The following is a 12,086-nucleotide window of genomic DNA, read 5'->3' as shown; positions in this document are numbered from 1 at the left end:
TTAACCTCTAAGAAAATATCAAAGTAAAAATGAGTGTGAAAAATTTAAAATGTGAAATTTGTTACAAATTAATAATTATATATACATATAAAATATTATATAAAATTAGTTTGTGGTATATATATAAAAATATTATGTAAATTAATATTATATATTATACAAATACTTAATAATTAGTTAAAATATTTTTTAATTCGTCCAAAATTGTTCAAACTGTGATTTGCGAATCTGCTTATCTGTCAATTTACCATTTAATTTATAATTTTACTCGAAAACTGTTTAAATCACACCACACACGCTACTAGGTATAGTTTTGGTAGTTTATTGATTTCATCTTCTTCAATGAAATCTACTTTTCATATTTGAAACATTTTAGAGTTAATAGTCATTAATGAAAACTTGAAAATTCATTAAAAAGTTTCAGGGAACACAAAACACACTGTTTTAGCTTTATTCACCAAGAAGGCAAACTCAAATACTGTGTTTGGGAAGCAAGTTTCCAAATTTTTTTCTCATTTTTTTCACTAAAAGACAAAAATTTTACAAAATTAAAAAAAACACATCCAAACAAAATACCATATCCAACCCCATAATCATTTTACTTTTTCTCTCACAAACATCACATCCAACCACATAAAAACCCAACTATCTTTCCAAACACCAAAAATTTTTTATATCATAAAAACCTACATCTAATAAAATCTACATAAAAACTCACTTCCCAAACACTAGAAGTGGTATCAGTCGCGGTTTGACAATTGATTTTTTTTATTTTACAATTGATTTTTTTTATTTTTTTTTTGACTATTTTAATTTAGAATTAAAAAGTTTGTTTGAGTTGTATTTTTTATTTTTTTATTTTTATAAAAGAAAAATAAAATAATTATAATTTAAATGTGATATTTTATTTTATTAAAATTTTAATTTATTTTATCTTTTAGTGATTATTTTAATCCCTTCTTTTATTACAAATAAAATCACTCGTACACTGACAATTGTAAAAAAATATTTTCCTTCACTAAGGCCAAGTTTGGGAAGACTAAATAAGTGTACTTTTTGACTTTTTATGAAATATGGGTTGGGTTGGGTTTGAAGTGATGTGTTAGAGAGGTGATGTGACTTAAATAAGATGATGTGATTTAAATAAGATAGTGACTTTTTGACTTTTTAAATTTTTTAAGAGTTGCCAAACTTGGCCTAAATTTTCTCTTATATTTATCCGTTTTCTAAAACCTCGTTTGACAACTTAATATTTTAATATAAAAGTTAAAAAGTTATTAGAAAAATTAAAAAGCCAACAACTTATATCAAAAAATCAATAATTCTCTTTTCTCTCTACTTTTGTACATCTTCTCGTAAAAAATCAAAAAATCATTCTAAATATACAAAATTTTTTACCTCATGATATTTTAGTCAAAAAACTAAAAAATTACTAAAATAATATGTTTCCAAATGATACCTAAATTTAATTTGTTTCAAACTCATCAACCACAATTTTCTTACAACTTTAAATTCTTTCGCCCTGTTTGGGATATAATTTTTTTTAGACCAAAATAGTTAATGGAAATAAAATAGGTTAAAATAGTTAATAAAATAAAATATCATATTTAAATCATAATTATTATTTTTTTTTACAACTATCAAATCAATTATAAAAAAAATTAATTATTATTCCAATTACAAAAATGTTAACTAAATTAAAATAGTTAATAACAAAAAAAATAATTAAAATAATGAAGTTTCCAATCGAAATGAGGCTAGAGTCAGCACTGCTAATCCGATCCTCTCTGGTCTTGACATTTACCCATCCGTCATCTCTCGCATTCTTTCCACTTCTGACTGCCTAAACTTGTGCAAGCCATCCACGTTTTTATGCCACTAAAACGCAATTTAACCTGATGACATATTTGAAGGATATTGCTGGACGTCTCGACCTAAGAGTATCTCCAACGGTTCAGTATTTTTTTCATTAAATTTGAGTAAAAAAATGATGATTCTTTCAATCTGATATAAGCGGCTCCAACGGTGTACTATACCTTTCATCAAATCTAAGTGAACGTTCGAGGGACAACCAGAAAGTGAAAATGAATCTTCCTCATGACACGTGTTGGACGAGGATGAATGGCTTCAACACTGTATAATCCTTGAAATAAGCCTTTCATCTTTGACGCCTCTGATGAATGCATCTATATATAGCAACATATTTGGAAGTTTTTTTTTGTTTCTGCTGTTTCTTTTTTCTTTTTTCTTTGTTGCTTACTCTTGGAACGTGATTGATTGTGGCTTGAATTCAACTGGGTTTTTAAATGGGTTTTGAATCTATCAACAATTGTTGTGGTCTTTGCACTTCTTGACCTTGAGTCAACTCTTTTTTTTTTCTTTTTTTTTTCATTTCTGGAGTAGGCCAATTTGTATAATACCCAGTTAGAATTTAGGAGCTTAGTTTCATGTTGAGAATTATTTTTTGAATTCTCATCGATGTTGGTCTTTGTACGGGAAAGAAATAAACCTTCTCGTATAATCCTGTTGACCAAGTCTACTCTCCTCCGTATGTCGTCGCTTTATCACTTGAAAACACAAACGTGAGCTAGCCGGCGGGTGTGTGCCGGAAACCTCTCCGATGCCTAAGTCAGCAAGCTTGACAAATAGACAAAGTTCTGTGTATTCAGAAAACAAAGTTGGTGTGTTACCTCTCCAAAGGTGATGTTTGTGAGCTTTAATAGGTTTCGTGTGACACAATCCTAGTAGGACTTCTACTCCTCCATGCAGAGTCCTCCTAGGATTCATACTCCTAAAAGATAATGCTTATCTTTTAACACCCCCTCACTGCTTAAACCAAGTGAGATGGTTTTTACCATGGCCGAACTCCAACATGACCGAAGTAATCATGGTTATGCTAAGCCACAGAGTAGGCCGAACTATAATTAGTTTGGTTCTTCCTTTTACTCCTCCTTATCTCGGTTCTCTCATGTACAACCCATGGTGTGTTTAGACCGAGCTACCGAGTAGTAAGGTTCTGACCGTTCTAACCACAATACGCCATGACCGGACTAACTCTGAGACCGGCCAAACTCTAAGTCGCTTCCGGGCCGGAGTAACTTTACATTTCTCTCGGGCCGGAGTAATTTTGTACCTCTCTTGGGCCGGAGTAACTTTGCGGCTTTTTTACTCAGCCCTTCGTATTGTGGGCCATAATGACCATCTCCCAGCTCGGCCCAATTTTCACAAAAATTACCCTCTCAGTCTTTTGATACAAAGAATTGTTTGAGCCATACCTTTCATCAAGTTCTGTTGAAGAAAAGCACGATCATGAAGAACAAAAATCCAGAAAATTAGCAGAGTAGAAGAACAAGTAGAGAGGAATTTTTTTTTCTCTCTCTCTAGCTCTGTGAAGTTTCTCTCTCTAGGGTACGAATATGAATACGAAAGTGCGTCTATTTGTCCTAGCAATACCCAGTTCGGCTGATATCTACGTTTAACCATGGCTGCTGCTATGAATTTTCTGTGTATTCCGGATGACCGATGGGACAACCGGCCAGATATTGGGACCCACCTCTAACGTAAAGACACAGTATTTTGATGAAATCTGCCCAGCTGCTCAGTTTGGTGAAATCTTTGGGCCGTTCTCATTTTGATAAAACCATTGAAAGCAAAAAAGTTATCCTTTTTCACCAAATTCAAATTTGGTGATGATATGCTCCACCGTTAGAGATGGTCTAAGAAGCATGGATATGTTTTAAAGAGAAAGGCCTATTTTGATAATTAAGAAAAGCAAGAAGAGTTAGTTTATTGACTTATTAATTAGTTTATTGACTTATTAATTTATTTAGGTCATATTATTTCTTTATTTTTTTACGTATTTTTTTAAAATAAAATAAATAAAAAGTTGGATTTTTCTTTTTTACTTTTCAAAATAAGCCGAAGTGTGTGTTGGACACTGATATTTTAAAAGGATTAGGCTTCTTTTATATTCACATTTCAATATGAGAAAATTTGAGGGACTTGTGGAGCCGACCACATGTCTCGTTTCGATAATTCAAACCGTTACTTTTTAAGTTTTATTATGTAGAATATCCAAGTAAAAAATCAAAATGATCAGATATTAGTAGTTATATGTTTGAATCAATTTTATATTACGAAAAATGAATGATTATTCTTAAAATCATATCTGTCGTTCATTTTTTTTAAACATATATAATTAAAATATATAGCTACCGATTTTCAATTATTTTGATTTTTTATATGTATATTCTATTCAATGAGTCCAAAAAAACGAACAATTCATATTATCAAAAATTAATTTTAAAATGAGTCTACAAAATCTAAACACTCAAGAGAAGCCAAACACTTTTTAAAAACGCACTTTCAATATGTCTTAATTAAAAAATTATACTCAATTATTGGACACTTTAGCGGCACATTTTAAGCCCTTTGAACATGTCCTTGTTATGAATCACTTTACAATAATAATATTTTACATTTTCCAAAATACAATTTATGTATTATAAATATATTTTGAAACATTTATAAAATGAATACATTATATATTTTATAATATTCAGCAATTTTTTTTACATTATTTAGAATATAATTCTTATGTAAATGATATATTGAATTTTAAATTATGAAAAATATATAATTTTTAAAATATATTTAGTGTAATGTTACAATTTTTTTTAAATTTTTAATAAATTATTTATATATGACATATAATAAATTTATAAATATATAATATTTTAATATGTCTTAAACGTGTTGTTTCTTATTTTTTTCCAAAATCAATGTGTCAAAATGTTTGTGTCGTGTCAATATTGTGTCTGTGCTACTTAGTTCATGACTCACAAACCATGAGTAGTAATTTTAGTTCAAACTAAGACATTTTTGGAAAGATAGTTAAAAATTATTTTTCAGCTTTTAACTTATTTTGGGCCATATCATCTTTTTACGTTTTTACATGTTTTTCCAAAAAAAAAATTAAAAAATTAACTTTTAACCAACTTTCTAAAACAACCCTAATTGATTTCCTTTTGTTTGGGCTTTCAATGATGCTCCTAAACCTAATTTTCAGACATCTTAAACTTTAGAAGTTTGTGCTTAAGTATTGATTAAAACTTTAATTTTGTGATAAATACATTATTATTCAGTTTTTGTAGGATTTTAATTCTAAACATAGAAGATGGACTTTGTTCCCTGAATTTAAAAAAGGAAGATACTTCAGTTTTGGTAGGATTTCAACTAATGTAGACATAAATTGCAATGGAGGACAAAAAAAATTTGAAAAGCAGTTGTCCGGAAAATTAATTATTTCAATTAATTTTTAATTTTTTACGAAAAAAATATGTAAAAAAAATAAAATAAAGAGAAGAATTATTTTTTATTAAATAGGCCACTCTATCTTATTTATTTACTAGTGGGTGGCACATGTGATACGTGTGCAATTCAAATAACTAATACTAAAAATAAATAGTAAAGAATTTAATATCATAATATGTATGTTGCATTAATAATAAGTATGTTTTTAATGAAACTCAAAGTCTTAAGTTCAAAACTTATTAACGCTGTGCTAATTTTTTTTTAGTATATATAAAGTTCCCACATGATATAAGGAGAAGAATGTTTCACTAAACCAATTTAAGCATTCACTTAATAATAGTATAGATAAATAGATAAATTTTAGTATATATAAAGTTACCACCCACATGACATAAGGAGAAGAATGTTTTACTAAATCAATTTAAGCCTTCACTTAACAATAGTATAGATAGATAGATAAATTTCAGTATATATAAAGTTACCACGTGACATAAAGAGAAGAATGTTTCACTAAACCAATTTAAGTCTTCGCTTAATAATAATATAGATAGATAGATAAGTATGTTCTTAATGAAACCCAAAATCTTAAATTCAAAACTTGCTTATGTTGTGTATAATATTTTTTTTTATTTAGCATATATAAAGTTGTCACGTGACATGAGGAGAAAAATACTTCACTGAACCAATTTAATAGATAGATAAATATGTTCTTAATGAAACTCAAGGTTTTGAGTTCAAAACTTACTTACGCTGTAGAATATTTTTTTATTTTAACATATATAAAGTCGCCACGTGACATGAGGAGAAGAAGGTTTTACTAAACCAATTTAGACTTTCACTTAATAATAGTATAGAGAGATTTATCTCTTTATTGATTTTTTAAAAATTTCTTTTAATTTTGTTTTTTCAGCAACATTTCACTTCTCTCCAGCTTATTTTGACAACACAGTTAAAAATCAATTTTTTAGTTTTTAATTTTTTTTTTAAGTGATATCACCTCTTTAATTTTTTAAAAATATTTTTAACCGGAAAAAATTAAAATTAATTTTTAACATCCTTCTTAAAATTGGCGAAAGTTCTATAAAAAATAAAAAATAAAAAATAAAAAATAAAATAAAATAAAAAAAAGCTGTAAAGATAAAATAAATTAATAAAAAGGAATAAATGAACAAATAAATGAACGAGGGACATCTATATAAGATTGCCAAAATAGTCGATGACTCTCAGGTTTTTTCTCTTTCACACCCTCTCTCTCTTCTCTAATTAATCAGGTTTGCTTTCTGTGCCCTCTGTCTCTTAAATTTTGTTAACTGGTTTCTATATTCTGCATTAAGTTTTTCAGTTTACGTTCTTCTTTTGTTCTCTTTACCTTTTCTGATTGCTTTGTCTCAACCCACAAATTATTATTTTTTAATTATTTTTTTGTTTATTTTTTCATGATGATAATTTTGGGTTTTTGATATTCTAGGGTTGTTGCCACTGGAGATCCTTGATGTCCATTTCTTGCAAATCTCATTTTGATGAGGGTTTTTAGGGTTTCTACTGATGAAGCTATTCGTCTGGAGAGAGGTATCTGATGGTTGATACATATATAATATATGTGTTGGTATATTGTCACCTCTTTCTCTCTCATGCGTTTAGCTGTTTTGATCATCTGATTTGTATTTAGATCGTCGTCCCAGAATAGAAGATGGTGTTGTAAAATTCATTTCTGAATAGTCTTTAAAAAAAAAAAAAAAATTGGGGTTTTGGGTGAGAAAAAACAACGAAAAAAATTTGGGTTGTACCTGTAAAGATAATATAGAAGACTCTTGAGTTGGGTTTTGAATTAATATGAATCCCTTGTTCTGTTTGGAATAATTGAGTGTTTTTGCTCTGATTTTGGATAAAATTTAGTGGGTTTGGGAGGGTCAAAATGGAAGATGAAAAAAAGTCAGTCATGGGAAGCGATGGGTTGAATTTAGCGAATGGAACTGCAAGTCCACAGAATGAGATGGTAGATTTTACGCCAGAAAAAGGTGAGTCGAGCGATGTAGTATTCTCAAGAGAAGAACCTCTTGTGAGTAAGGAACCGAGAGTATCTAGTGGGTGTACTTGCGGTGCAAAGAAAGCTAAATCTGGGATGCTCAGTGAAGATTCTGAGATTAGCAAGAATGAGAAAGTTGGGCATGAGAAGAAACTCAGTAGGCAAGACAGGATCGAGCTGGGGCGATTGTTTCAGGGTGCTGTGAGTTCCCATGATTGGGAACTCGCAGAAAGTTTGATCTTTTTGGCAGATCCACAAACACTGAACGATGCCTTGTGCATTGCCTTGGATTCAATCTGGTTCTTGAGCACACAACAGGAGCTAGATGGGATAACTGGTTTAATTAAGAAGATCATTGCCAACGGTGCTTATGACTTCACAAGATCTGCTCTTAGGACTTCTTTCCTTGCTTCATGTGTTTCTGCTTGCCAGAGCAGAACAATGAGTTTGGCAGACACCGTGACTGTAATGGCCCAAAGGTAAATATCATATGATTGCTTAGTTTTCGGTGCCTTGTGTATCCAATATCTATATTTATTGAGGATAAAACAATCGTGAATGAAAAACAGCAATACCTCCCTGTGGCATTTTTTCTTTCCTTTCAGAATTCTTTCTTTGTTGGGCGCATTAAATTATACATCAACATATAATTTAATGCACCCAACAAGGAATTCTGAAATCAAGGCCATAGGCTATGATGCATGATCATATGCACTGTAGATTTTAGACTGCTTTATGCACTGTAGGTTTTAGACTGCTTTCTGACAAGGTCAATTTCTTGATCCTATGCTAAATTTGCGTGTTCTGCTTTAAATTGAAGCTTTCAACTTCGTAACCTCCCAACATACCATAATGTATTGTATTTGTAGACTAAAATTATTTGGATTTAACTATAGCTATACTAATTTGTTAAAAAACAAAAACTATAGATCAATTAAGGGAAAATTACATGTGACTAATTTTTTTTTTTTTTTTTTGATAATGTCATTTAAAGGATTTCAAAATTTCAAATTAGATACGATTAGATGGACCGAGAGTTTTAAAGATTGTAAAAACTTCAAATTAAATATGGTTAAATGAACTGATAATTTTATGCCACACTTCTTTTTAAAGTCCAATAATTGAGAAATTCAATTTATGACTTTGGAACACTCTATCCTTATTGTTAAAACCCCACTTTTGTATATATATATATATGAGTTTTTGTTTGTTATTTTTGTTAACTTTTGCATGAAGCAAATGTGCCATTTTGTTTTATCATTACTTTTTTTTGGCAGGTTGCATGAGCGTCTCAAAGAATGCAATGGGGATGAAGTGTTGAAGGCAGAAGCTGCTGCCAAGGTTCAGAAGTTTACCGAATGGGCTCTGAAATGTATAGGCTTTCATTCTCGTAGTCAGGGTAATAAGGACAAAGTGAGTCAAAGCTCGGCTGTTGAGATTCAACTCCAATTATCGGCATTCAAGATATTTCTAGATCTAGCAGGAAACCATCTTACTGGGAAGGACTTCACGGAGGCCTTTGATGCAGCTTGTTTTCCCCTTACTCTCTTCTCTAGTTCATTTGACCCTGGTTGGGCATCTGGCATATCTGCAACTGCAATTCAAGGGTTGCTGGTTATGTTGGTAGAAGGAGGTGCAGACAATGTGAACCAATGTTTTCTTGAAGCCTCACGTTTTGGGAGCACAGAGCTTGTTCGCATATTGTTGCAGGTAATGGTAGCTATTTTCAGTCATCATTGCTGGACATCATGCAATTGTCATTTACAATAGGCTAGGATTACCAAAGATGAAATTGATTTTGATATTAAGAGGGACCGAATTGGTTACGGAGGGACCGGATCTACGCTAAATGGTAAGAGCTTCAAGTTTTTTAGTGAAATAGTAAGAGGCTACCCTAATGGTAGATTATGCCTTAAATGGTTTCCTTTTGCATAGTGAACATCGTCATTATGAAATTAGGGTCCAGAAAAACATTGATACATCATAGGGTTTGAAAAACTGAATACAAAATGGAAAAGAAATTAATTATTGCTGCATATTAAAATCTTAGAAGTCAAAAGTTCGTTGGTCATCTTGTTTCCTTCTTTATCGGTACCATTGTCAAATGATTTAATAAGAGGGTTCTGTGAATGAGCTCTTCTTGTTATAAGCTCCATCTTTTCGAACCAATTTGTGTTTCTTTGCACTCATGCGAAATCAATCAATTATACGCTTGATTCCCCTTGGTTACCATAATAAACAAACAGATAGAACAATAAAATCCATAGATTGAGAAGGAACATAAGAATGATAACGCTGGCATTGCTTATTAAGGATCATTAGTTTGATTTTACGTAAGACTAAAAAAACAAATTACGTTGAAGGAAATCTGCTTCAGTTTTGTCTGAAGATTATTTTCCCTGCAAATTGAATTACTCAATCAGTCCCTAGAATTATATCACCTGTTCCTCAGTGTGCTTACAAGGTTACGATGTCCATAGAGCTTATTGGAGGTTTCTGTTTTGTGCTTACAAGGTTACTATGTAGTTCATTCCAAAAGTGGATAGGAATGTGTACATTGTCTCTGTTATTACATAACTGTAAGTATCATCAAAGCATGCAATATTGACAAATAGATATTCTTTCTAGTTTGTTAATATTTGTACATCCTTTTATTACGTAATTTTTATTTTCACTAATATTCTATCATTCATCGCTCTCTCTCTCTCTGGGATTTGAAATTTGTTTTCATAGATTGCCCAAAGGAATAGTCTGGATGTTGATGTTGACCTGGCGTTGGGCTTTGCTTCACACTACGGCAAGATCGGCACGATGGAATGTTTAGTGGAGGAAGGTAATGCCATGGCTTTCTTGGGTCCTTTGATGAGAGCAGCCGAGAGGGGTAGCATGCAGGTTGTCCAATGGTTTGTGAAAAGGGGCTGCCGAGACATGGAACTTTGTCTTGCCCTAACTGCTGCCACTTCAAGCAGCCAAGTCGAGATTGCCTCTTATCTCCTCCCTCACGTTCCTCACCACGTCCTAGCAGCCCTCAGCGTTGAAATTCTCAAGGCTGCTGGAGAACGTAGTGGTGGGTCCCTTGATGGGGTAGCATTTCTTCTTCGTTCAAACTTCTTAGGCGATCCGGCTGCTACTTACGCCGTTGCCGACAGCATTGCTAGGTCTGATGACGAGGTGGTTGCTCCTGAGCTTAGGGTTTTCCTTCAAGAGCACTGGTCGGAAGCGGCTTTTTCGGAAGGAGTGAAGGAAGGACAAGAACATTACTTGAACATTGTGAGGATTTTGAAGTGGGGTGGATCTCCAATTTGCTTGAGGGATCTTCCGGCCCCATTGAGGGTGGCAATAGCGTACCTGCCGCTGCATAGAGAGTGTGTCAAAGCAAGTGGCTGCTTGTTGTCACAACGTCTAAGGGGAAAGCTTCTGGAAGCTTCTAGAAGGCTAGGAGGAAACGAGGCGGTTGTGGAAGAGGAGGCAGGCAGGTGGAGGGAGCTCATGGCTGTTTTGGAGCATTACATTCCTCCGTTTTTTCTCCATGGTGCTTCTACAACTGCTTAGTCTGTTGGATCATTCGGATTTTCGCTTCTCTTTTTTCTCCCCATATGATATGAATAATGCTTATAGTTGAGTTTTAGGTGAGAAAGCTATGGAGATTTGACAATTTTTCTTTTCCGTCAGAATGGTGGATTGATTGGGGTTATATTTGTCTCAATCAGGTATTTCTGCAAATGCAAATTCTCATATTTGGATGTGCATGTTCATCTGTTAATGTAAAAATGGATAGAAATTACTCACAGAAGGGTGGATATATATTTTGAGCAATGGAGAGTATATTGTATTTTCCTGGATGATATTATTATTATTAGCTGATTATTGCTTATGGAATGTCATTTTCACTTCGGGAGTAATTATTTGCTATCTTTTGTGGAAGGCTCTGTTACTGTTACTGAGAATGGCATCATGGTAATTTTCTACTCATTGGAATTTGCAACGGATGCAAATAGAAAATAGAAAGTACTAGATAAAATATGCCTAGAAATATAATTTTGCCACTTGGACTTGTTATGCTATGAGATTTTGTATAGATTATCAAAACAAAAAAGATTCAATTTTCACTATTATTATGATATTAAGTTATTTCCGTTTCTTGAGTAATTATTCATTACTATGTGCAGCTGGCATGTTGGCTTGGCACAACCGTGTAGATTTTTTAAAAATAGATTTATTTTATATTCTTTCATAATGAGATAGTGTTATTGTTTAGTGTGGTATAGAAAGTAAATTAAAAACACAAACTTGTAATAAAATACTTGACGTCTGCTTCCTCATATCAGCTAGTGTTATTTATCAATCTTCTTATGGAAGGTCGTGTGGAAACCCAAGGAAGAGATTTGGAGTCAATATGGAAGAAGAAGACACTGTCTGGTTTTGAAACCTACTGCCTAGGGTTTAAGTTGGGCCGTTAGAAGTTTGCTAGTCGTATTGATGGAGGAACTAAGAAAAAGTGGGGGTCTGCTAGTTGCAAATTTCAATCTAGAATTCGAAAACTAGACCACAGGTGTGAAGATCATATTGCTAAGTATGGTGCTCAGCCACTTCAGAGTTATGCCAGGAAAAAGCAGAAAAGATGTTGAAGATAGTAGCAATGATTCAAGTCTCTTCAGAGACTTTGGATGCTTTTGTTCATTTGATTGTTGTGACTTTTTTCCCCCCTTGAAAGCTCGTTCTTGATGGATCTTTAATTCTTGATGAT

General features: G+C 32.3%; 1 protein-coding gene across 1 annotated transcript; it reads left to right on the top strand.

The window, feature by feature from the left end:
* The first annotated feature begins 6,442 nt into the window (after nt 1–6,442).
* LOC114314316 (ankyrin repeat protein SKIP35) lies at nt 6,443–11,241 on the top strand. The gene is made up of 4 exons (XM_082872645.1): nt 6,443–6,584; nt 6,782–7,818; nt 8,617–9,049; nt 10,073–11,241. Exons 2-4 carry the CDS (start codon nt 7,229–7,231, stop codon nt 10,889–10,891), a joined length of 1,842 nt encoding a protein of 613 aa, XP_082728771.1. The 5' UTR covers nt 6,443–6,584; nt 6,782–7,228; the 3' UTR covers nt 10,892–11,241.
* The last annotated feature ends 845 nt before the right edge of the window (nt 11,242–12,086 follow it).

The sequence above is a fragment of the Camellia sinensis genome, chromosome 6 (assembly GCF_055761805.1).
Source record: "Camellia sinensis isolate YWXY chromosome 6, ASM5576180v1, whole genome shotgun sequence".
Classification (NCBI taxonomy): Eukaryota; Viridiplantae; Streptophyta; class Magnoliopsida; order Ericales; family Theaceae; genus Camellia; species Camellia sinensis.
This window is presented reverse-complemented; position numbering and strand designations above follow the sequence as displayed.

Coding starts and splice junctions, on each gene's coding strand:
- LOC114314316 (XM_082872645.1), top strand. CDS start 7,229: ATGGAAGATGAAAAAAAGTCAGTCATGGGAAGCGATGGGTTGAATTTA. Junction 7,819..8,616: donor GTGACTGTAATGGCCCAAAG/GTAAATATCATA, acceptor TTTTTTTGGCAG/GTTGCATGAGCGTCTCAAAG. Junction 9,050..10,072: donor TTGTTCGCATATTGTTGCAG/GTAATGGTAGCT, acceptor TTGTTTTCATAG/ATTGCCCAAAGGAATAGTCT.